General features: G+C 42.8%; 1 protein-coding gene across 3 annotated transcripts in view; it reads right to left on the bottom strand.

The window, feature by feature from the left end:
* Positions 1-18,287: 18,287 nt before the first annotated feature.
* Positions 18,288-27,343, bottom strand: part of ORC5 (origin recognition complex subunit 5) — a 32,078-nt gene continuing 23,022 nt past the window's right edge. For all 3 annotated transcript variants that reach the window (XM_063450390.1, XM_063450391.1, XM_063450393.1), the window contains exons 13-15: positions 27,175-27,285; positions 22,953-23,065; positions 18,288-18,421 (exon numbers count right to left, since the gene is read on the bottom strand). In XM_063450390.1, coding sequence (XP_063306460.1) covers positions 18,376-18,421; positions 22,953-23,065; positions 27,175-27,285 — 270 coding nt within the window. In that variant the 3' untranslated portion in view covers positions 18,288-18,375. The remainder of the gene's footprint in view (positions 18,422-22,952; positions 23,066-27,174; positions 27,286-27,343) is intronic.

Here is a 27,343-nt window from a genome sequence, read left to right as displayed (position 1 = left end):
TAGCCGAGCTCGTCCTTGTTTCTCCACGAGGTGAAAACCCTCCTCCTCCAACTCCACCACCGCTTTGAGAGCAGCCTACTTCTCATAGTAGACCATCCTCCTCCACCAAAACATGGAGACCACCCTACTCACCCATTATCAAATGGGGACCACCCTACTCATCCATTATCAAATGGGAACCACCCCACTCATCCTCCTCCATCAATTGGAGAACCCCTTCTAGCTGATGAAGATCAGATCCCATCTCCTCCTCAACTCTGGAAATTAACCCTTGTCCACTTTAGGGAAGATCACTTCCTCCTCTACTTCATGGAGATCATCACCTCAACCTCATGGACCTACTACACCACCACCACCTCTACTTCATGAAGCCCATTGCCTACTTGTACCTACCCCTCCTGAACTCTACTTTAAAGAGACCATTTATCTCTCCATATTATGAAGACCACTACCTTGTCTGCGTCATTGACTCCATTCCTTCACCCCATACCACCTTCTCATCTACTTAATTGAGACCACCACTTCCTCTTCCATCACATTATAGAGACTGGTTAGCTAGACCAATTCACACCTCTCTGGCAGCATTCACTTACCATGGTCAGCTCTGACTGGGAAAAGTCCTCTTCATTTAAAGATTGTACAAACATGGCGCATAGATACACATTGGTGTATTTACAGAGCTTTACCATATACCTCAGTGTTGTACAAAAGCTGACAATGTCATCCTCTACTGATAATTGTCATGAATTTCACATTTAAGGCGAAAACAGTCAAACTGAAACATAACTGACTTGAATATTTCCTAAAATGTAATTCTGACAATTCCCACTTCAGTGAAAAACCCTGAAAAATATACATACAAGTAAAAGTGGAAAAACAGTTTAGGTAACAATTATTATTTAGATTCTTAATTCATTAGATACTCCCCTATGAAGTCTAAAACATTTCCGAAGAAGAAAAAAATAATTAGCCTTGAATAAAAGCTTGGCAATCAAAAATACTGTTTCCCCAATAAATATGATGTTAAAAAACTCAATACGCTAATATGATGCATTAGCATCACTGGTCTAATACAGCCACTCACAATACTATATAATTATTGCTCTTGTTGACATAGTGCGTCCAGGTTCTGTAACTGCACAGTGTATGTGAATCATCAGGGACTAGACACTTGTAACAGGTGTTACAAAAGCATTGAAGTCTGTTGGGAGCAAGAAATACCAAGGCTTCATAAACATGATGAATTTCTCAAATGTGGTGTGTCCTAATGATCTCTTTTAACTGTAATTGTTTTTTTGCCCTTATGTGAACTCAACAGCCAATATGATTTTAGCCTAAGCACAGCTTACACAGAAAAATAACCATACGAGTATTCTCTCCCAATAATACCCTACATCTTTCTCCGTGACCCTTGTAATGATCTAAACTCCCAAACTCAAATATTCATACCTCCACAACCACCTTAGGTGCACATATGTCCTCATATGTGAACATCACTCTGCTGCTCTCATGATATCACAGCCCCTTCTCTCATGTCTACCTCTATGTTGCCACCACGGTCCACTTTCCTGCCACTATTGTCCCATTCCAGGTTCTCCTCTCCCAACCCTTCCCATTTTTTGTCTGTCTTCTGGTCTGGTCTGCTGGAGGGCTCCGAAGCTCTCAGGCCTCCCAACAGTCCCGATTTTGGTGGATAGTATTTATTTTAGGGTCCTGTACTGACTTTCTCATTGGCGTGCTGCTTTTGGGGACAACTGGGAAATGTCCCTTGAAAGCATAGCGTGAGCGCATCATAGACCTACTTGCTCAATGTGTGATACACTAGCACCATGCAGAGAGCATCATAATAGCGTCCCTTGCAAGGTGCTGGCCCTAATGGGTTGACCGTTGTGATTTGAAAGCAGTTTGGGCTGTGCTAGAGATGCAATTCACAACACTGTCCCGCCTCTTTTTACCCCAGGCAACCCTATTTATGATACACTGTTGTTGGGTGTATGAGTTGGGACTCTAGCAGCTGAACCTACTACTTTGCCATAGGCTTACTTGCTTTTATTGCACTCCCACCATTTTGTATTCATATACTGTTATGGTGCAAGGACGATAGGCAGAGCTACTGAAGTTAATCTTACCCGCAATTCATTGGCTGACCACTCTCAGTCAATGTATGCAATGTTTTGCATAGGAATAAGCACATAATTGACATAAGGTAGTTCCTGCCTGGCTAATGACGTCCCAATGAGGCAGACACAGACTCCAGATACCATGGCCACTTCTAATCTCTAAAGTGGTCATGGTGCTTGGTGTAAACCTTTAATGCGCCAAAAATGTTAAAATATTTTAAGAAAACTGGATACTTTTAAAATGTGAAAGTGCATTGTACCTTTAGCAAAACTGTAAGTTATGGTGGCCACTGACAAGCATAACTTTATCAAATCAAGGTATAAGTAAAAGATAGTGTTTTAGTAACAAACACTGTTACACAGTAAGTTATAAAATCCCTTCCTATATACTTACAGTCTATTGAAGACTATGGCACGAGAACCAGATAAACAAGAGGGACAGATCAACCTGCATAAAATACATTAGGTCAAGAAAAAAGAGTGTGTCGTGGATATTTGCAAAGTTTTAAGGAGAACAACAAAAAAAAAACTCCCCATATTTGAAACCTGTAAGAAAGAGAATTTTAAATACAAATAATGCTAAAAGAAGGAAGGGGGCTCTAGAATGCATCGTAAGATAGAAATTAGCTCTGATGTAAAAGACCCTGCTAAAAAAACAAAACATTGTTTGCTCCTCCTAAAGGAGCACTCCAAATTACTAAAGCAATTAAGCTTGTTGAAGTGCTTTATAGGTTAACGGAGTGTCCTCTCTTTCAAACTTTATAAAAGTGCAAATTTCAAGAGATTTGTGCTGGCCCACTATTAGAGCCTTTGTATGGAATTAATTAAGAGTTTTTAGGTGACATTCCTCAGCTAGTGTATTCAGGCCAAATTTGGACAATACTGCTATTGCCGAGCTGTAAGGTGAATTTTCATTTGGCTATATCTGCGAAGAAGGGGGTAAAACAGCAGTCTGTTCCTTCTCATTTCCAACAGGTCTTAATATTAAAGAATGAAAAAATACAGTGAAACAATCAGTTTCCCTGACAATCATTCAGCTTGTCTTTGGGTGCCCTCTTTTGGTTAAATTTGTTCAGCATGTGTTATTTTTTATACTTAGTAGTTGATCGCAAACAGTATAATCATTAAAAAAGAAAAAAGCATTTCGCTCATTTCGCCTGCATGTTTTATATATATTAAACCAACTTCAATCTTCAATGCTTGTTTTCACTAACCTATCACAGCTCTTTATTAACTTTCACTGTCTTCGTGGCAGTTTGAACACTCAACTCACCATTTACTTTACAGTTTGTTTCCTTACAACCTCTACCAAACCTTCTTTGTTCCTAGGTAATCATAGTAAATATTCTAACCTGTTAAGAAGCCATTTTTGTAAATCATTGTTATAGCAGAATTCAGTGTTTAAAGGGATATATTAGTTTTAGCAATAACAATATAGCACGGAGGCGGAGCCGAACTGGCTAAGAGACTAGTCGCACGCTGCATGAGCTCCCGCAGCGAGGGCCTAAAAACACAGACTACCACGAATTTGAAGGCAGGTGGCTACCCACAACCAGTCTCATTGAACGGATAAAGCAGCTGTGGATATGCCGATGCCACCCATGGCACCTAACTCGACAGGGAACTGCAGCAGCAACTTGAGGCCTAGCGGCGGCACTGGGGACGGACGGCCGCCTTCCCGCCAGATGCCGACCGCAGCAAGCGAAAGAAACGCACTCACCTCCCCCCCTTTGGACCGATGAGGGACATCTTGGTCCCCGCCAGACGGAGCGCTCCTGACCCTGCGCCAAGCATCAGGCACGACGACCTCCCAACACAAAGCGGAGAAGGGGGCTGCCAAGATGGCGGATCATCTCGACACGAGAGTGTCGGACAAGCAACGCACGCACCATACTATGACAGAAGCCGATGACCACACCAAAGACTCCATTGCAATCATCTTCGACTGCTTCTGGGCCAAACTAGAGGCTCTCATGCCGCCTGAAGCACCACGTCAAAGAATCCCCACGGGGGTCAGAGCCGGAAGTGGACTGAGGTCTGGGGATACTCGCCAGGGCAACTCCAAGTCCCAAGCTCCGGATTGTCAAGTCCAGAGCCCCCCCGGACAGAGAGCAAATGGGGGCATACCCCAGAGGTGCCGGCCACACTGGTGGAGAGCAGCACACCAACATCGCAAGCGACCGACTAAAGCTCCACACACTACCCCGAAAGTTGCGACCCTGGGCCGTTCAAGTTCCCAGGCTCGTGGCCTACGAGCACCAACCCTCTCACGGCTCCGGGGCAAGGGAGGATACCCACCCCCAGGACGACAAAACTCTACCCAGCCGAAACAGACCTTAGGCGTGAGACCCAAATCCAGCGAGTGCCCGACACTCAAAGGACGCCGAACACGCAACAGCGGCAATGGAGGAGTCCCTGCAGCATCCATGATCCGCGACGCCAAGTCCCCATGGGACTTTTCGGTATGTGCCTTGCCAGCGCCGACTGCAGGTGTAGACTGACTTTCATTAACTCTCACTGCCGCAGGGCGGCCTGGACTGCTGTCACGCCACCACAGCTATGCAGTCATAGAGGACTATGTCCCACAATATTTTCAAGCCTGACCTCCCTGAGACAGACGAATGATGTTAATGTTATAATATGTTTTTACTACGCAATATTAATCGCATGCCATATCCTTTCATGTTAAACTATGTCGTCCACCTAATGCGACCTTAACTTGTGTTGAGTAACTTATAAGCGATATGTCTATCTATACAGTCAAACTAGCTAGGTATCGGTAGTGATGTACCGAACTGTCCGCCGGCGAACAGTTCCCGGCGAAATTAGCGTGTTCGCGTTCGCCACGGCGGGCGGACACATGCGCAGTTCGATCCGCCCCCTATTCGTCATCATTGGGCAAACTTTGACCCTGTGCCTCTCGGTCAGCAGACACATTCCAGCCAATCAGCAGCACTCCCTCCCTTCCACACCCTCCAACCTCCCTCCCAGCATCCATTTTCATTCGGAAGATGCATGCTTAGTGAGAGGAGGGAAAGTTTAGCTGCTGCTGATTAGATAGGGAAATTGATAGCTAGGCTAGGGTATTCAGTGTCCACTACAATCCTGAAGGACTCATCTGATCTCTGCTGTAAGGACAGCACCCCAAAAAGCCCTTTTTAGGGCTATAACATCAGGCTGCTTTTTTTTTTTTTCCTGTGTAATGTAATTGCAGGTGCCTGCCTGCCAGCTTCTGTGTGAGGTTCACATTGGATACTGTGCCTATTTGCCCAGTGCCACCACTCATATCTGTTTTAACAATAGGTTAAGCTTTACATTTAAAATAAATATTTTTTTTTCACTGTAATAGAAGAGCAGTTGCCTGCCTGCCAGCTTCTGTGTGAGGTTCACATTGGATACTGTGCCTATTTGCCCAGTGCCACCACTCATATCTGTTTTAACAATAGGTTAAGCTTTACATTTAAAATAAATATTTTTTTTTCACTGTAATAGAAGAGCAGTTAGTTGTCTGCAAGCGTCTGTGTTTCAGGCCTACTTCAGCGTGTGCTCTGCAGACCTGTGCCAGCGTGCTTTGACAGTTGCCACTCATATCTTGTGTCTCTATAGCGTGCTTTTACAACCAAAATTTTGTTTCCACTGTAATAGAAGAGCAGTTGCCTGCCTGCCAGCTTCTGTGTGAGGTTCACATTGGATACTGTGCCTATTTGCCCAGTGCCACCACTCATATCTGTTTTAACAATAGGTTAAGCTTTACATTTAAAATAAATATTTTTTTTTCACTGTAATAGAAGAGCAGTTAGTTGTCTGCAAGCGTCTGTGTTTCAGGCCTACTTCAGCGTGTGCTCTGCAGACCTGTGCCAGCGTGCTTTGACAGTTGCCACTCATATCTTGTGTCTCTATAGCGTGCTTTTACAACCAAAATTTTGTTTCCACTGTAATAGAAGAGCAGTTGCCTGCCTGCCAGCTTCTGTGTGAGGTTCACATTGGATACTGTGCCTATTTGCCCAGTGCCACCACTCATATCTGTTTTAACAATAGGTTAAGCTTTACATTTAAAATAAATATATTTTTTTCACTGTAATAGAAGAGCAGTTGCCTGCCTGCCAGCTTCTGTGTGAGGTTCACATTGGATACTGTGCCTATTTGCCCAGTGCCACCACTCATATCTGTTTTAACAATAGGTTAAGCTTTACATTTAAAATAAAAAAAAAATTTCACTGTAATAGAAGAGCAGTTGCCTGCCTGCCAGCTTCTGTGTGAGGTTCACATGGATACTGTGCCTATTTGCCCAGTGCCACCACTCATATCTGTTTTAACAATAGGTTAAGCTTTACATTTAAAATAAATATTTTTTTTTCACTGTAATAGAAGAGCAGTTAGTTGTCTGCAAGCGTCTGTGTTTCAGGCCTACTTCAGCGTGTGCTCTGCAGACCTGTGCCAGCGTGCTTTGAAAGTTGCCACTCATATCTTGTGTCTCTATAGCGTGCTTTTACAACCAAAATTTTGTTTCCACTGTAATAGAAGAGCAGTTGCCTGCCTGCCAGCTTCTGTGTGAGGTTCACATTGGATACTGTGCCTATTTGCCCAGTGCCACCACTCATATCTGTTTTAACAATTGGTTAAGCTTTAGATTTAAAATAAATATATTTTTTTCACTGTAATAGAAGATCAGTTAGTTGTCTGCAAGCGTCTGGGTGTCAGGCCTACTTCAGCGTGTGCTCTGTAGACCTGTGCCAGCGTGCTTTGACAGTTGCCAATCATATTTGGTGTCTCTATAGCGTGCTTTTAAAACCAAAATTTGTTTTTCACTGTTATAGATTGAATAGCAGTTACTTGTCTTCAAGCGGGTGTCTCAGGCCTACAGTGTGTGCTCTGCAGAACTGTTCCAGTGCACATTGCCAATCATATCTGGTGTCTCTATAGCCTGCTTTTAAAACCAAAATTTGTTTTTCACTGTTATAGATTGAATAGCAGTTACTTGTCTTCAAGCGGGCGTCTCAGGCCTACAGTGTGTGCTCTGCAGAACTGTTCCAGTGCACATTGCCAATCATATCTGGTGTCTCTATAGCGTGCTTTTAAAACCAACATTTGTTTTTCACTGTTATAGATTGAATAGCAGTTACTTGTCTTCAAGCGGCTCTGTCAGTCCTTCCTTCAGCGTGTGCTCTGCAGAACTGTTCCAGTGCACATTGCCAATCATATCTGGTCTCACAGTAGCTTGCACGCATAGTACCACTAATCCCCAAAAAAATGACAGGCAGAGGCAGGCCACCCCGCAGGGGCCGTCGTGGTCGTGGTGCTGTGATTCCCTTTTGCCCTAGAATAATGCCCAGTTTTCAGAAGCCACGTACCCTGAACTTGAAAAGTTCTGAGGACTTAGTTGACTGGCTAACACAGGACACCCAATCTTGTACAGCCTCCGCTCGGAACCTTGACGCACCATCCTCCTCCAGCTTAGCTTCAGGCACCTCTCAAGATAGCACTCACCCGCCTGCCGCCACCACCAAAACTAGCACCACAGCCGCTTTACTTGGTATGTCAGAGGAGTTATTCACACACCCGTTTGAAGAAATGAGTGATGCGCAACCATTATTGCTAGAGGATGTAGATAACAGGGATATGTCTCAGGCAGGCAGCATTAAACACATGGAGGTACGGTGTGATGATGATGATGTTGTACCCGCTGCTGCTTCCTTTTCTGAGTTGTCAGATACAAGCGAAGCGGTTGATGATGACGATGCGTCCATGGATGTCACGTGGGTGCCCGCTAGAAGAGAAGAAGAACAGGGCGAAAGTTCAGATGGGGAGACAGAGAGGAGGAGGAGGAGACCAGTTGGAAGCAGGGGGGGTCGTCGCAAGGAGCTAGTGGCACAGTCAGACAGCATGCATCGGCACCCGGGGTCAGCCCGACAGCACGCCAATCAACGCATGCTGTGTCCACCACCAGAATGCCGTCATTGCAGAGCTCAGCAGTGTGGCATTTTTTTTGTGTGTCTGCCTCTGACAACAGCGATGCCATTTGCAACCTGTGCCAAAGGAAACTGAGTCGTGGGAGGTCCAACACCCACCTAGGTACAACTGCTTTGCGTAGGCACATGATCTCACATCACAAACGCCTATGGGATCAACACATGAGTAGAAGCAGCACGCCTACTCTAAGCCGCCATCCTCCTCCTGGTCCAGCATCTTCAGCCACGTCAACCACTGCTGTCCTTCTTGCCCCCTCTCAACCATCCGCCACTCCGTCTCCCGCCTTGAGCAGTTCCCGCTCATCTGCCCACAGTCATGTGTCTGTCAAGGACATGTTTGAGCGTAAGAAGCCAATGTCACCAAGTCACCCCCTTGCCCAGCGTCTGACAGCTGGCTTGTCCGAACTATTAGCCCGCCAGCTTTTACCATACAATCTGGTTGAGTCTGAGGCGTTCAAAAAATTTGTAGCTATTGGGACACCGCAGTGGAAGGTACCCGGCCGGAATTTCTTTTCACAAAAGGCAATCCCCAACTTGTACTCGATTGTGCAAAAGGAAGTCATGGCATGTCTGGCACACAGTGTTGGGGCAAGGGTCCATCTGACCACTGATACCTGGTCTGCAAAGCATGGTCAGGGCAGGTATATCACCTACACTGCGCATTGGGTAAACCTGCTGACGGCTGACAAGCAAGGAATGCGTGGCATTGCAGAGGAGTTGGTGACACCGCCACGAATTGCAGGCAGTCCTGCTGCCACCTCCTCTACTCCTCCTACTCCATCCTCTTCCATAACCTCCTCGGCTGAGTCCTCTTGTGCCGCTGCTTCTTGCTCCACATCAACGGCACCCCCCCAGCTCCCCAGGTACTATTCCACATCCCGGATACGGCAGTGTCACGCCGTCTTGGGTTTGACTTGCTTGAAAGCAGAGAGTCACACTGGACAAGCACTCCTGTCCACCCTGAACGCACAGGTGGAAAAGTGGCTGACTCCGCAGCAACTGGATATCGGCAAAGTGGTGTGTGACAACGGAAAAAATTTGATAGCGGCATTGAAGTTGGGCAAGTTGACACATGTGCCGTGCATGGCACATGTGTGTAATCTGATCGTACAACGCTTTGTGCATAAGTACACAGGCTTACAGGACGTCCTGAAGCAGGCCAGGAAGGTGTGTGGCCATTTCAGGCGTTCCTACACGGCCATGGCTCACTTTGCCGATATCCAGCGGCGAAACAACATGCCAGTGAGGCGCTTGATTTGCGACAGCCCTACACGTTGGAATTCAACACTCCTAATGTTCGACCGCCTGCTCCAACAAGAAAAAGCTGTGAATGAATATTTGTATGACCGGGGTGCTAGGACAGCCTCTGGGGAGCTGGGAATTTTTTTGCCACGTTACTGGACGCTCATGCGCAATGCCTGTAGGCTCATGCGTCCTTTTGAGGAGGTGACAAACCTAGTCAGTCGCACCGAAGGCACCATCAGCGACATCATACCATTTGTTTTCTTCCTGGAGCGTGCCCTGCGAAGAGTGCTGGATCAGGCTGTAGATGAGCGTGAAGAGGAAGAGTTGTGGTCACCATCACCACCAGAAACAGCCTTATCAGCATCGCTTGCTGGACCTGCGGCAACGCTGGAAGAGGATTGTGAGGAAGAGGAGTCAGAGGAGGATTGTAGCTTTGAGGAGGAGGAGGAGGAGGAGCAAGACCAAACACAACAGGCATCCCAGGGTGCTCGTTGTCACCTATCTGGTACCCGTGGTGTTGTACGTGGCTGGGGGGAAGAACATACCTTCAATGACATCAGTGAGGAGGAGGAACGGGAAATGAGTAGCTCGGCATCCAACCTTGTGCAAATGGGGTCTTTCATGCTGTCCTGCCTGTTGAGGGACCCTCGTATAAAAAGGCTGAAGGAGAACGACCTGTACTGGGTGTCCACGCTACTAGACCCCCGGTTTAAGCAGAAAGTGGCGGAAATGTTACCCAATTACAACAAGTCGGAAAGGATGCAGCATTTGCAAAATAAATTAAAAAGTATGCTTTACACAGCGTATAAGGGTGATGTCACAGCACAACGGGAATCTAACAGGGGGAGAGGTGGAAGTCATCCTCCTCCTCCTCCTCCCACGACCACGCCGGCAAGGACAGGACGCTTTAAAGACGTGTTGTTGATGGAGGACATGCGGACCTTTTTAAGTCCTATGCATCGCCACAGCCCTTCGGGATCCACCCTCAGAGAGCGACTCGACCGACAGGTAGCAGACTACCTCGCCTTAACTGCAGATATCGACACTCTGAGGAGCGATGAACCCCTTGACTACTGGGTGTGCAGGCTTGACCTGTGGCCTGAGCTATCCCAATTTGCGATAGAACTTCTGGCCTGCCCCGCTTCAAGTGTCCTGTCAGAAAGGACCTTCAGTGCAGCAGGAGGTATTGTCACTGAGAAGAGAAGTCGCCTAGGTCAAAAAAGTCTAGATTACCTCACCTTTATTAAGATGAATGAGGGATGGATCCCGAAGGGACTGACACTGGGCGATACATTCGCTTAAAAAAGGCCTGATGAGATGAGCTGCCTTGGGCTAAAAATGGTCCACACGCTGCTGTATTTTATCTCTGAATGACGTTTGACTTGTGTGACTTATCCGCCACCAACTAGGGTTTAAGCCGTCATGTTTTAGGGCACTTTCTGCCTGTGAAACAAACATCAATTTTTCTGGCCACTGCTACAGCAGCGGCTGCAATAATACCAAATTTTTCAGGCATGTGTACATGCCTAATTTTTAGGCCCACTGGTGCAGCACTGTGGCTTCAAAAACCAAACCAAAAATTAAAATCCTCCAAGATGGCACCAATATACCAGTGGTCTAAGCATCTTCCCACCTTGGCCTAAAAAGGGGAGGTGATTCAACAATTAAAAATCTCTGCCATTTACACGTCCACTGATAGGAGACGCGGAAGGTATTAAACTGATATGAACAATACTCCACTCCTATCAGTAGGTCCGTCCCATTGTGATTCATGCCCCCCACCCACCGTGCAGGGGTGGGGGCCGAGGGGGGAGGACAGTAGGTCACCCCATTGTGATTTATGGCCCCCACCCACCGCGCAGGGGTTGGGGAGTACAGTAGCTCCCCCCAGTGTGTATCAGGGGCTTTGAGGACAGGTGTCAATCCATACCTGCCAAGTGACCCTATGTAGGGGGAAGAGTCCCTATTCTGCTCTGTGTCAGTGTGTATCAGGGGTTTTGAGGACAGGTGTCAATCCATATCTGCCAAGTGACCCTATGTAGGGGGAACAGTCCCTATTCTGCTCTGTGTCAGTGTGCATCAGGGGTTTTGAGGACAGGTGTCAATCCATACCTGCCAAGTGACCCTATGTAGGGGGAACAGTCTCTATTCTGCTCTGTGTCAGTGTGTATCATGGTCTCTGTGGACGGTGAACAGTCTCTATTCTGCTCTGTGTCAGTGTGTATCAGGGGTTTTGAGGACAGGTGTCAATCCATATCTGCCAAGTGACCCTATGTAGGGGGAACAGTCTCTATTCTGCTCTGTGTCAGTGTGTATCATGGTCTCTGTGGACGGTGAACAGTCTCTATTCTGCTCTGTGTCAGTGTGTATCAGGGGTTTTGAGGACAGGTGTCAATCCATATCTGCCAAGTGACCCTATGTAGGGGGAACAGTCCCTATTCTGCTCTGTGTCAGTGTGTATCAGGGATCATTAGGATAGGTGTCAATCCATATCTGCCAAGTGACCCTATGTAGGGGGAACAGTCTCTATTCTGCTCTGTGTCAGTGTGTATCAGGGCTGGGCTTTGAGGACAGGTGTCAATGTTAGGTGATTTCTGCCCTTTATGGATTAAAAGCAGACTCTGCATCAACTGTGCAATTTTCCATGGGAGTTTTGCCATGGATCCCCCTCTGGCATGCCACAGTCCAGGTGTTAGTCCCCTTGAAACAACTTTTCCATCACTATTGTGGCCAGAAAGAGTCCCTGTTGTTTTTAAAATTCGCCTGCCCATTGAAGTCAATGGCGGTTCGCGCACCGAAAATTTCGGGTTCGCGACAACACTAGGTATCGGCAACACAGCGATTAGACGTCAGGAACCTATATCATAACCTAGCAGTTTCCCACAGTTAACTTGCAAGCACTGTACTTGATTAGCATGCATACTCTTCATATAAAGCGTAGATTAAGCTAGTAAATTTAAATGTAATGCCTAATCAATATAAATATATGCTCTGTTCATGCATCTATATACAAAAATGTGCACTGTTCAAATGCCATAAATGTAACATCAATAAAAAAAAAATAATAACAATATAGCACCCTCTTCGTCCTCGACATATAAAGGGCTAAATAACTCTTTATTTACGTACCCGATCCCATTGCTGATGTCATCCAACGGGAAGGGGCTAATGCGCATGCACCGCAAGCACATTAGGCCCTCTCCATAGGAAAGGGCTTTGCTATTGGGATTCTACGGACACTGAATGCTCTCATGCAGAGCGTGAGGACGTCCAGCATCAGGTGACCAAAAGTCGCCTGGTAGACAGCCACTTAGTGCTGCAATGTAAACATTGCAGCTTCTCTAGTATTAAGGGCAATAGGGACACTGTACCCAGACCACTTCAATTAGAAGAGGTGTGGGTGCCTATAGTCTCTTAGTTAAAAATAAAACAAAAAAACATCTCTCTTTTTCTCTATAATCAGATTTCAATTCAATTGTGTTTTTATTGTTTTTTTAATTCTTTATTTTTTCATGCATGTAAGATTCCAATATTGTCAATGGAGTATATTCAAAGCTTGGGCTTGTCACCAGTGGGGTACCTCAGGGATCTGTACTTGGACCCATTCTCTTTAATATTTTTATTAGTGATATTGCAGAAGGTCTTGATGGTAAGGTGTGTCTTTTTGCGGATGATACTAAGATATGTAACAGGGTTGATGTTCCAGGAGGGATAAGCCAAATGGAAAATGATTTAGGTAGACTAGAAAAATGGTCAGAGTTGTGGCAACTGACATTTAATGTGGATAAGTGCAAGATAATGCATCTTGGACGTAAAAACCCAAGGGCAGAGTACAGAATATTTGATAGAGTCCTAACCTCAACATCTGAGGAAAGGGATTTAGGGGTGATTATTTCTGATGACTTAAAGGTAGGCAGACAATGTAATAGAGCAGCAGGAAATGCTAGCAGAATGCTTGGTTGTATAGGGAGAGGTATTAGCAGTAGAAAGAGGGAAGTGCTCATGCCATTGTACAGAACACTGGTGAGACCTCACTTGGAGTACTGTACACAGTACTGGAGACCCTATCTTCAGAAGGATATTGATACCTTAGAGAGAGTTCAAAGAAGGGCTACTAAACTGGTTCATGGATTGCAGGATAAAACTTACCAAGAAAGGTTAAAGGATCTTAACATGTATAGCATGGAGGAAAGACGAGACAGGGGGGATATGATAGAAACATTTAAATACATAAAGGGAATCAACACAGTAAAGGAGGAGACTATATTTAAAAGAAGAAAAACTACCACAACAAGAGGACATAGTCTTAAATTAGAGGGACAAAGGTTTAAAAATAATATCAGGAAGTATTACTTTACTGAGAGGGTAGTGGATGCATGGAATAGCCTTCCAGCTGAAGTGGTAGAGGTTAACACAGTAAAGGAGTTTAAGCATGCGTGGGATAGGCATAAGGCTATCCTAACTATAAGATAAGGCCAGGGACTAATGAAAGTATTTAGAAAACTGGGCAGACTAGATGGGCCGAATGGTTCTTATCTGCCGTCACATTCTATGTTTCTATGTTTCTATGTAGGTAATAGACGACACTACAGCATTGATCAAGCATGGTTACAAGAGTTGTTGTGGAAGACAATAGTATCGTGATGGAATTGCACTTTTTATATATGTAACGTGTGCTTCAAAACGCTGGCACTAACATAGGAAACAGTTCAAGTAAAACAAAAAGTGATGGAAGTACTAAAGGTATGGTTGTAAGTCAACCCCTCGGAAAGGAATGTGGTATTATTAGTCTAATAGATTCCATGGGGTATCCCTGCTTTTGTGCTTATCCCCAGCGGGGACGTGCTGTGTGTAGCAGTTGTGTCAGGGCACTAAGTGGCAATGGGGCTCCGCATATTTTAAATTAAGGGAGTGACCGGATTGGAGGTGGCCCGCGGAGGATATGATAATGCCTGTAAGCCAATGAGTAGCTAAACTGTTGAGTTATACGCTCCATGTCCCTGGAGCAGGGAGGGGGGTGTAGAGTAAGGCTTGTAAAATGCCTTGTTAAGTTAACTTTTTGTACTTGTTGCATCTAGCATTGACAATTATGCCTTATATCTTCAAGTTGTTGCGCCATCGAGCATCGTCCAGGGCATCGATTATGGCCTGCAACTGTTTTATGCTTTCCACTGTATCTGCTTTTTTATGGGTAATGGAGGAGATATCATCCTCCGTTGCCTGGACTCTAGCTGTAACCGCCGTGATTTCTTCCCTTATGACCCACCGGTTTGCGTTAGAGTGTCCTGATATTCAGTAGAAGGGCCTGATATTCAGTAGAAGGGCCTTCAAGATGCCCTTATTAACAGGGGCTGACAAGTCTTCCTCTGACAAGAGAGTGTCAAGGCCTCTCATGTTGGGGATGTCATCCGGCATGTCCAGCACCTCCTCAGAGGAGGAGGAAAGGGCGAGGATCGGTCGTGCCGCCATCTTGGGTCTAGGCCGTGATTGCAGCAGGTTTCCGATGTTGCGGGTGCTTTCTCCTGTGAGAGCCTTAAGCTTCTTCGCACTTTTCCCCATAGTGGCTCAGAGTGTTGGATGCTGTTTGTTGGGGAAAATAGTGTGTGGGTGAGTAATATTTGCGGTGTAATTCCAAAAAGAGCACAGCCGACACGCGTTTGCTGTCTTCAAGTGCCAAACTCCGCCACCCACCTCAATTGTATTTTAACTTTCAAGGTCTAACTAAAATAAGCCAAATGGATTGGCAGAACATTTCAGTTGCAGATTGGATAACTATGCGGGCATAATCCAAATATTTCATTGTAGATTAAAAGTGGAAATGTCATGTCCCACGACTTTTAATATGTTGTTTACTTATCACTCATATTTGACAAATGTGTTTCTGAGGTCCAAGAGAAAAAAAATATATAAATGTAGGTATTAGCACCTTTCTCATGGAGAGCCCATTTCTTGGTTTCCTGACAAACATTATTATATACTGTGCCCTTTTCATTCATTAAACATAGGTAAATGTGGAATAACAGAATCAATGTATCTGTTCTACTTCTCCAATGCATGGCCTGGCTATGCTTACAAAATGCATTTTAAAAAACTGATTTAACATGTTATAGGGGAATTTCAATGTTATTTCTAGAATAGTGACAGTCCACATTTAATAATGTGTCTCACATTGCCCAGTTAGACGATTGTATTCTGTGTATTTTGAACGTTTAAAACAAAACAAAAAGGACTCCAACTATGTTACCTAAATGGTTGTGTTCCAGGAACCCCTAATGTAGGGGAGACCTGCAAATGAATCCCTGCTTTTAAATATATACCTTATTTTGTCTATTCACATATTAACTATGTGGATAGACATAAATAGTAAACAGTGGGTATGATTTAAAAGAAACCCATCAGAGTTCCAAAAGAATGTAGAAAGCTGATCGACCAACCGTCCAAGCTCAAACTGTGGGATACTGCTAACATCTATAGGGCAGCCATATATCTCTCCAGGAGTGATAGGTGTCAGACACAATTGGTAATGATAACTGCTATATTGCTATACTATTTGAATGACATAGTTCAGAAGGAAGAAAATATCTAATATTGGGGACCACCAGCAAATAGCACAGCGAAAATGGCTATGCTATCTGCAAGATAAAGCAAGTTTAACAAATAAATACATCTGAGTTCAAGTATCATGATAAGTATAGTGTAAAAAAATAGATGTCTCTGAATCAAAGTAGCGAAAACTAACAAAATCAGAAACTGGTAATATATCACCATTTCATTAAGTTCCAGCAAGATAGAAAATCCTCTATACGATTGAGAAAATGTTTTTTAAATATTTTTTGGTTACATTATCAGATAGTAGATATATTGTAAGCAACAACGGAATATGTGTATCATTAGTTGTGAATGTACTCTGCGCTTACCACAGCCAGACTACTAGGTACAGGGGGGGACATACTAAAAGGAATGACAGATTGAAATGCCCATAGACTTTAACAAGGCAGTGGAATGCTCATAGAGAATAATGGAAGTGAAAGGAATGCCCATAGAGAATAATGGAAACAAAATATTTCAATTAGAGATAAAACTATTAGACATATGAAATAAATCTTTTGATACAATACTCTCCAGATTTTTTTAAATTGAGATTAGGTGGGATTATTAATGTTTTCTTTTGAATGACAATGGTGAATGACTAAAGAGAATGCCCATAGACTATAATGGGAGGCAACACAAACTAATTTGCAGGTAAATCTGTGTAATGTAGCAAATTCATCTTTACCACAGGTGTTCCCCAAGTACAGCAGTAGATTGTAAAATTAAAAGTAACTGGGATTATAGGCCTTTTCTATGGAATGACAGTAAAATGATACAATTAAATGCCCATAGACTATAATGGGAAGCAATATGTGACTTGGAATCCGAACCGTGAAACATATCAAGTCAATCTTTTGCAGGCTTACTCTACGAGTTCAGTGGCAATTTTTGAAATTGAGATTAAATGGGATTATCATTGTTTTCTATAGCATGATAATGGTGAATGACTAAAGAGAATGCCTATAGACTATAATGGGAGGCAACACAAACTCGTTCGCAGGTAAATCTGTGTAATGTAACAAATTCATCTTTACCACAGGTGTTCCCCAAGTACAGCAGTAGATTGTAACATTAAAAGTAACTGGGATTATAGGCCTTTTCTATGGAATGACAGTAAAATGATACAATTAAATGCCCATAGACTATAATGGGAAGCAATATGTGACTTGGAATCTGAACCGTGAAATATATCAAGTAAATCTTTTGCAGGCTTACTCTACGAGTTCAGTGGCAATTTTTGAAATTGAGATTAAGTGGGATTATCATTGTTTTCTATAGAATGACAATGGTGAATGACTAAAGAGAATGCCCATAGACTATAATGGGAGGCAACACAAACTAATGTGCAGGTAAATCTGTGTAATGTAGCAAATTCATCTTTACAACATAGGTTCTTGACTTCTAACTATGGGTCATATACACATGTGTTATTGCGGAAGTGGAACTATCCACATTGCACCAGTCCTCAGTTGTGACGTTAATAATGAGCATCTGAAACATATACATGCTGCCAATTTAATAGTCAGTAGGGAACGTCCGTAATAAATCTGAAAAGTGACACTTTTTTTAACCATCTATTTGTATCCTGATAATCTAAGGGACAGTCAAACATTAAATTCTAATACAAGTCCCATGCATAGGTCAGGAAATACTTGATCAATCACCATTCCAAAAAAATTAAGAAAAATCTTTCCCCATCAGTCATGTATTACGCATCTGGAAGGCAGGCAGTGAGAAATTTCAGTTTAAATCAAAAGACTTAAAAAGGCTGCTGAGTTAGACAACTGTACAACTTGTATTGGCTCTTGACATTGTTTAGTGTTATATTTATTTTATTTACATGGTTTCCTTACAATGGCTCTCCATTTTTTATTTAATCCGCTCTACTATTGCATTCCTGTAAAGCAGCCTAACGTGCGTGGATGGTAATTTGACTAATGAGGTCTACACACAATCCACTGAAGTTTCCAATGGCATTCTACAAGAAAAGCTTCAGAGAGCTTAGAAAGTTCATTCGAAGTAACACCTAAAGATTAGATTTCTTACATTCTATGCTTTTTCTTCCATATTGATTAAGAATCCTAATCATCTGGAAAATCTGCTAAACTAAAATGTCTTTAAATGTGTATGGAATGCTGTATAGTAACACTGAAATTTGTGTTGTAACTGGGATATTTACAACTTGGGAAATACATACTGTTAAGCAACACTCAAATGAATTATAAATTAGAATACTACACAGTAAAGGAGAACAAAATGTTCGAATATATTTAGATTTTATTAAAAAAAAGAACCCAGAAAAAAACAAACAAAAACACATGGAAAGTCATACCATCTACAAGACAAAAAAATAAATACTGAATTCCGTTGGACTATTTTATGGTTTTCATTGGTGGGTTCCCATTTTCATCCATGATAGCTCTTTGTAGTCTTCATCACAAAACAGATTTTCAAAGAAAATCGTACAGGTATCTTATAATGTCAAAATTCACAGTTCTGGAATGAAAGAATAATATTTATTTCATTTTTAAAATCTTTATTTTTGTATTTTCATATTCATTATCATTTTGTCAATGTACAGAAGAGAAAATTTACTTTTCTTAAACAAATAAAAGGTACTTATTAAGACATCTACAAAATATTCACGGATTTAAAAACAATAAATCGAAAAAAAAAAATGGTTAGAAAGTCATTGGTGTCCTTTAACCCCTTAAGGACCAAACTTCTGGAATAAAAGGGAATCATGACATGTCATGTGTCCTTAAGGGGTTAAAGACATTTTAATAGTAATTTCCTATAAAATCAAGAGGGGAAGAGAGAGAAAAAAAAGAAAGGGTAAGCATGGGAAGAGAGAGGGATCAGGAATTCAGAATTGACAGGAGTGAGGGATTAAGGAAAAAAAGAAGAGAATGGGGTGCCCGAGCCGAAGTGTGAACAATATGTGATGAGAAGTAAAATGAGAAGGATGGTAGGAGAGAAGTAGGGGAGCATTTGTATACTGCTTAAAGAATAAAGTTTTTTCAAGTAGTCAGAACACCTCCACTAAGCCAGGTATCCTAGACCCTATGAAAAAATGTAGGGGTGTCATGTAGTTGTGATGTAAGTTTGTCAGTTTCAATAACTTCATGTGTTTTCTTCACTATTGTAGTTATGGAAGAGATAACTACAGGAAACTACCTCTCTCTTATTGCCCTGAAGGTGGATAGCGCTACTTGTGTTATCAGTTGATTTTCTGCTTTAGTGAAAGTGTCCACAGCTTTTGATAGCAGGAGAGCCCATGGATCCACTGGACATGGTTTACTTCAAATTTGAGTGTGTAGAGCTACAACTGCAGTTCATAGTGGTTTAAGTTTTAGGCATGACCACCAGCAGTGTAGGAAGGTTCACACCTACTCGCACTGCTTCTAACACAGGTTTGATATTGACTGCACTACTTGCAAAATTGCACCCACACTTATTATATATCATTTTGTTCAGGAGAAACAGGGCTTTCATTTCATATCAAATATTTATATATGAAACATAATTTATGATGAATAAAATCTAAAAAAAAATTAGATTTGTTTTTTTTTTTTTTATTATAAATTGTAGTTCCGCCTCACATTTTAGCTGTAAATGTCATAACACTGTTAGGTTTTACTGCAAAAAAATGCACATATTTGTAATCAGCGATGTCTCACGTGTACAACAGTACCCCCCATTAACAGGTTTTATGGGGTTTTGGAAAGTTACAGGGTCAAATATAGAACATTCCATTTTCAAATTGAAATTTGCCAGATTAGTAATGTTACCTTTGAGCCCCATAATGGCATACCATTTGAAAAAGTAGACAACCAAAGGTATTGAAAGTGGGGTATGTCTAGTCTTTTTTAGTAGCCACTTAGTCACAAACACTGGCCGAAGTTAGCGTTCATATTTGTTTTTGTGTGAAAAAAAGCAAAAAACAAATATTTGCCCATTGTTTGGGCATACCCCATTTGCAATACCTCGGGTTGTCTACCTTTGCAAATGGTATGCCATCATGGGGGTAATTCTCATTCCTGGGCTACCATACGCTCTCAAAGGCAACATAACCAATCTGGCAAATTTCAATGTCAAAAAAATTAAATGCAAGCCTTATATGTGACTCTCTAACCTTCCAAAACACCATAAAACCTGTACATGGGGGGTACGGTTATTCCCGGGAGACTTCACTAAACACAAATATTAGTGTTTTAAAACAGTAAAACATATTACAACAGTAATATAGTCCATAAAAGTGACGTTCGTTTGTAAAAAATGCAAAAAAACGGGGGCGGAGCCTATCTGCAGAGCTGTACAGACGTGTGCTGCTTGAGCTCCTGCGGCTGGCACACTAAACTCGACAAATATGCCAAGCCAAATACCTACCAGGCTGCAAAGTCATACCAAGCTTGTTCCTGACACGCTGGTGGTTCCGGGGATGTCTCTCACAGGACTCTCCTTCACGGGCAAATCCAACTCGAGGCTTTGCGGCCTACCAGTGACCGGACCGAGGAGAGACGGCCGCTCTCCCACGGCTTTAACTGGAGGTACAAATCGACTGATGTTGTGTGTGTCCTCTCCCCCCCCCCCCTCTTTGAGAGCGATCACATGGCCCCCGGGGGCCTGATTTGCAGGGGGGAGGGGGGAGAGCTGCCCTCCAGAAGAGGATCGCGGCGGAGGTGAGTACATCTCTCCTCCTGGGGGCTTAAGCCGTTACGGCGTTCTATGCCGCTGCAACGGCTTTAAAGCCCTTTAAAGCCGGGACGGCATTGAACGCCGTTAAGGGGTTAAAATTCATTCCTGTTGTACCCTTCATGAAGTCTAGGCTCATGTTTGGGTAAATGTCTACTTGCTGGGGAGAAACTACTTGGAGGCTGCATTCGTCTGAAACTATTTGTATCTACACCTGAACTGCAGCTATAATCACTCAGGCAACAGCTGTTGTGGCATTTCTAGCTTTAATGTTACATGTATAATCTATGCAGGAAAAAATAAAGAATAAAAAAAACAAAAAAAAACACTTGAGTGAAAAGAAGGAATTAAATGTAGAATATTTAAATGATGGAAAATAGTGTATTTTTCTGATGCTAATAGTGCCTAAATTTCACCCAGTCTTCCTGTCGAAGTGATTGCAATTAAAATGGCAAATTTTGCAGATAAAAATTTTAGTGGAACTTCTTGAAGAAGTTCAAATGGACTTTCACATAAGGAATTGAGTACTAAGGGTAGATCCCATAAAGAGAATATACATTTTTTTATGAGGGCATAGATGCCAGATGGCTTTAAAAATAAATAAATAAAAATATCCTTATTAAAATGTTTCAGGCCAAATCATGTAATAGGAAATCACACTCAAACCTTAAAATAAAAAACCTGATCTCAAAAATGTCACAATATTTGAAATGGTAGGATTCAAAACATCACAACCTTCTTCACTGCACCACAGAAGAAATGTATCCCATATATGCAAATAAATCCTCAATGTGCATTTCCTAGTGGAATTAAGGGTGAGTTTGATCAAACCTTCTGAGAGGCCTTGTTTTACCAAAAGTATCCTTGTAGAAGCCATGCCATAAGTTTGAAAATTAGAAGAGTTTGGACTCTCCTTGTTCTCAATACCTGAGGCTCTACAGGAAGTAACCAAATCCTGTCCATTTCCAAGATCCAGCTCCTGTTCGGCCAATAAGGAATTATGGGCAATATCAAAGACTTCTCGTGGCACAATTTTCTGAGCATAATTGGAATTATTGCAATTGGTGTAAAAATGTATTCTAGTTTGAAATCCCATGTTATGGAAAAGGAATCCAGATAATTGGGATGGTCCTGTTGCAGAGAAGCAAATTTTCTGAGACAGGTGACTAAGCAAAGAAGAATCTTCGTAAAACTCTTTGACAGGCCAAATGGTAGAAACGTGAATTGAAAATACAGCATCCTGTAACCTGACATTACCACAAATCTCTGGAATTTTCCTATAATTACATTAATTGGAACATGGAGATAGGTGTCTTTTAGATCTAGTGTAGCCATAAGGTTTTCCATAGAAAATTTCTGGTGCGTGATACATTTTTACACGTTTTAAATCCACAACGGACCAAAAAGGTTCTGTTTTTTTTCTACCAGGAATAAAATGTTAAATGGTTTCTAAAGTCAATGGGAGGTTTGTAATTTTTTTTTGTAAATGTGTTTAATCTGCCTTCTACTTTTCCTGTGGCATCAGAATTTTCTTCTTTCGACACGATCTGTTTTTGTTCTGAAATCTGTTATCTGGCTGTTTATGAAAAGGGTGAAATCTATCTTCCGTGTAGAAAGAATTTAGTTTTCCTGTCTTTGATAGGATGGTTTCTTGTTCCATCTCTTACAGGAGGTAAAGCAGTGTCTGAGATCTGCATTATCAAGTCATCTAATGCTGATTTGAACAGTTTGTCTCTTTCAAACAGGAGTTCACTTTTGAAGGCTCAATTCACAGCGTAGGATTTGAGCCAGATTGCTTAATTGCTTAATTTCGCGACTCCATTTGAGCATGCGTAGTAGTGCAACAGACACACAGTGGAATGCGCGGCTACCCGAACATCCATTCTAACATACTGCTCGCGCATACCGTAGCTGCGGTTATTAGAACCTGGGCCGAACTCTAACTCCAAGCACGTCCAGCGTGCTTACAGCTTGTGCCTTGTTATTCTTACCTGCACCCGGTCATATAATTCAGACAGGGAGCTGACACTATCAACAAGATAGTTCAGCTCAGAATGCCTCCCTCTCCAGCAATCCATGATGTTCCACCCGCCACAGCTATCATCGGCCCGTCCCGCTGGCAGGATAAGCAAAAACTGAGTTTGTCCAACATTACGTGATTTGTGATTAACAGATAATTTTGGGAATACTGTTATCAGTACTGACACATCACACAATTCCCTATCTCGACATCACATTTACAACTTGGGAAAAGGTAGCAGATTGCTACTCTCTTCATACTGTCACTTTCAAAAAGTACATTATTTAACCTCAAAATATGTAAAGTGCGTACCTTGCCACCGCTCTAATAAAATCCAATGACACTGTACACTTGTACTTTGGTGCATCAAGCTGATCATTGTGGCCAACCAAGGTCAACAGCTGCAGGGTCACAAGAGAGGAAATCTAACAAATAGTAAGCGAAACAGATTACTAAGAAATACTGCAGGCTTTGACAAATAAAACAGAGCAAAATCATATACATATATGTATCTCAAGAAATATTTTACAATGAATGCTGGCACCACAGAAAAAAATAAACATATAATAGAAGCGATTTAAAGTAATAGTTGTCAGACAGTATTGAATAATTTGGAAAGCTTACCAAACAAATGCCCATAGATGCATGGTTTGTTATCCGTTCCCAAGGTGTTTATCGATGAAGCACTTTTAATACTGACAACACATAGTACATACAGATCTTAAGAGAAGGTATATAAAGTAATGACTGTTTATGTAAAGTAATGGGTGATCTCATTTAATATGCTCTTAGTTTCACCAAAGTGTCACTTAACGTCCAGACCCTAGAGAGCATCAGTTAGAGCAGGGCAAAATAAGTAAATATGCCATATCTTCTTATCGCCCAAGAGACAGGTGGGTTCTCCACCTACTAACAATGTTTTTTTTTTTGTAATTCTTTCTTTTTGTGGTGCAAGAAAAAGAACATTTGCAGGTAAAGACGTGGCATTGACAGATAATGCAATAAAAGTAGTTTGCGTGTACAGAGCATGTTGAAAAAGTTGCACCATTTTTTTTTTTTTTTTTTTTTTTAAAGCAGTAGGCCAGGAATCCTGGCTTGAACCATACATTTCACAAATATAACAATAGTAAACGTTTAGTTTTTATCGAGGGTACCCAGTGCTATGATATAGTATGCTATAGCATGTAAAACTAGGCTTAAGTAACGCTTGGACTCAGATGCTCCTCTGGAATTTGCATTTCAATTTAGTGAGTGCTGCAAGAGCGTCACTATCCAGACCCTGCGACCTGTGCTTGTGGGTGTGTGCTGCCTGTATGGGAGCTAGGTAGGCGTGACTGAGGCGTGACTGAATAACTCTAAACTAGAACAAATAGAATTGCTACTGTCATTCAGGTGTTGTGTCGCTTGCCGTGAGCTGAAGTACATGAGTGTGAGTGTCAGCTAGTGCCTCAGGTGTTGAGCAGGTGTTCTGGTTTAGTGTATATAATAGTTGCGGCTAATAGAGGTTGGGTCGTTTTTAGCTATTAGTGCCCCTAACCAAGGGGGCTGCAGGGGGGGGGAGTCGTGGTGGGTATCTTGCCCTATTCCTATCTTGTGTGTTGTTACCCCTCTTTGTAAGGTCTCATATGGAGGACAGACATTTGCCAGTTTTTAAGCAAGGAGGGTATTTTGGGTTTGGTAACCATGGCTAGCCAGAGGCTGAACAAAAAGCAGAAAGAGCTAATAAAACAAGGAAAAAAAATGTGGAATGGGTGCAGTCCATAGCTGCCCTTTGCCTGTTGGGTTCTGAGCCCAGTCATGTCCCAGTGCCTGTAGTCGTGCGGTCTCGTGGGGTGAAGGCGATTACTGTGGCTGGGTCCCAGGTTAGTGTTCCCCTCCGGTTTCTTGACTCCTCGCCAGGGGCGGACAGTCCCAGTGCCCGCAGCAATGCCGGTGCCTCTTCCGCTGAGGTGATCTTGTGACTAGTCCCATTGTGGCTCATCGTGAGAGCTTGTGGTGTGGTCCATTGGTATAGTATTCTCGCGTTTCTCAGTTGGCTCGTAGCTTGGAGGAGTGTTCTGCGCCATTGCAAGGTGGACCTGGATAGGTCCTGGTAGAAGGACAATTCAGCACCTTCAAATGTGTAAGGTGTTTGGTTTCGTAGGGCTGAGAGGAGTGCCTGTTTGTCTTGGGCTAGAGCGCAGTGGACTATGATGTCACTTACTGCAGTTGTTGGGGCCATGGTGATTTTGGTAGGCGAAACATGCTATCAAATGCGAGCTTTTTGGCTTGTTGTGGTGGCAGTAGTGAGGCTGTTAGTCGTCTCAGGTAGTGGGGCAATTCTGCCATGGTGACAGACTCAGGCACCCCCCTTATCTTCAGGTTATGACGTCTGGAGCGGTCCTCCATCGTGGCAAGGTGCGCGGTGAAAGGAAAGCTTGTTGCGTCTTTTGGACCTTTTGCAGTGAGTCCTTCACATTTGACACTTCCTGCCTTACATCCATGATGTCCTCTTCAGTGGCTCTCACCCTGTCTGTAACCACCTGTAGGTCAGCCTGGATGACTGCTATGTCTTTGGCTAGTGTCTGGCGAAATTCGGTGAGGTAGTTTTTAATGTCCTGCTTGGTAGCCAGGGCTGTTAGATCAGGGAAGCCTGCAGCTGTTATCTCTGCTGCTTGTGGTAGGGTGTGAGCTTGAGGGGAGTCAGGTGTTTGGGTACGAGGGTCGACAGGGACCTCCTGGTATACTGGGGCCGCCATTTTGGGCTGGGCCTGGCATTGCAAAAGAGCCCCAATGTCTTGGGATTCGCTTGGTGTACCTGGCTGGGGTTTCTGGGAGCGTCTCCCCATGGTTGAGGGTTGATTTGCTGGTGAGGGGTGTTCTGTGCTCCAGTCCCACTCTCTCTGGAGGGGGATGCGCCCCAATAGGTCTTCCAGGCGTGCAGGGAGATGGTAGGCCGCTGTCTTTTTCCGTCGCCGGTTTTGTCCCGAGTTTGCAAAGAACGGCATGTGCCGACACCGGAGGACGTCTTTGTGTGGATGCTTATGTTGGTTTGGTTGGATGGGCTGGATATCTTGTGATTTTCGGCGGATTGTGCAGAGCGCTGTCGGAGCTGCGGAAAATGGCGCCTGCTTCGTTCCACGGTCAAGCCCCACCCCCCCACCTACTAATAATGTTGAATACAGCAACACCGAATCCCCAAAGGAAATTGTTCCATGAGGATTTTTCTACTTTGGCCTTTAACCCTTGGGATGTTCATACTCGACCTTTTCGTTACATGTACTTACTGGAACGAAACATGTAAAGTACTCTCTCTCTGTAACCTCTCTCTGTAACCCCTCTCTGTGCACCGACTATTGTCACTATGTTGTACAGACAATTATATTAACAGAAGAAATAAAGATTGAACTTTAACTCAACTGCTCAAGCCTGGATGTCTATTCCATTGGGGGATTCTGTGTTGCTGTATTCAATATTAGAAACAGTGACCCTTAACTGGGGTGTGGTATGGGTCCCTACATAGATAGATCAATTCTGATTGTAAAACAAATGGGAGATTTATAAAAATATCAAGAGTCCAAGACAGTGGTAATTCTTCTTGTCTATACTTAGATTAAGAAAGGGGCTCTAAAGCTTTTGTTACAGAGGTCAAACTTAAAACATAAAAGCTAATCTATAAACCATAACTGCTTAATTAAGCTAAAACAAATTTAGCTTAATGAAGCAGTTTTGGTTTATAGATCATGCCCCTGCCGTCTCAATGCTCAATTCTTGTCATTTAGTCGTTAAATCATTTTTGTTTCTATTTATACAGCCCTGGCCACACCTCCTCTGGCTGTGACTGACAGCCTGCATGAAACAAGATGGTTTAATTTTCGATCAGATGCTAACTTGCTTTATAAGCTTTTATCTCATGCTCTGCAACTTTAATCCCACACAAGAGGATCCCACGGGTTCTAGCACACTATTAACAGAGCAGGATATTTTTAAAAAAAATAAAGAAAAAATTAAAAAAATGAAAAAAACAACAACAAATATCGAAATTAAACAGAATGCACAATAAAAGAAGTTTAAATATTAGATCTCTTCACAGGCAATGTTAGGGAAACTGTGTAGGTCACATACAGGGAGGTGAGGCTAGAGCTGCATAAACAAAGGTATTTAACTCCTAAATGGCAGGGAATTGAGCAGTGACTGCAGGGGCATGATCTATAACCAAAACAACTTAACACTTTCCTATTGTTAGGGCATGCAGTGCTGTCCTACAAAAGCAGAGCTTTGATGTTGAACTTGTTGTTCTGACACCGTATCTGCTTCCATAAAGCCAGTTATATTCACCTGAAATTTGTCCTGTGAGTGCTCTCTACATTTATTTGTATAGTTATCGGCCGGAGCAGCACGCAGGAAAGTACTTTACATTAAAAGTCATTGAGTGCCTTGCTTACTTGTGTGTATATAAACAGCAATTTTTATGTGATCAACCATGCCTCAATGTGAAATGCATGCAAGAAAAATTTCCCCCCAAAAAACCCCACAATATTTTACACCATCTTACCTGAGAGAAGATATTCGCACTTGGTGCCACTCTGCTATCCACAATGCTATACAATATGGCCAGAAGTCTATCCAAGGGAAATGGCTTGGGTCCTAGAAGGTGGTTGCTAGTCTGTAACAGATGTCAAATAAGTGACCAGATTGGATTGTTTGTACTGCAAGAAATGTGC

Source organism: Pelobates fuscus, chromosome 4, assembly GCF_036172605.1.
Source record: "Pelobates fuscus isolate aPelFus1 chromosome 4, aPelFus1.pri, whole genome shotgun sequence".
Taxonomy (NCBI): domain Eukaryota; kingdom Metazoa; phylum Chordata; class Amphibia; order Anura; family Pelobatidae; genus Pelobates; species Pelobates fuscus.
Note: the sequence above shows the minus strand (reverse complement) of the source record. Positions and strands in the feature narration are given on the sequence as shown.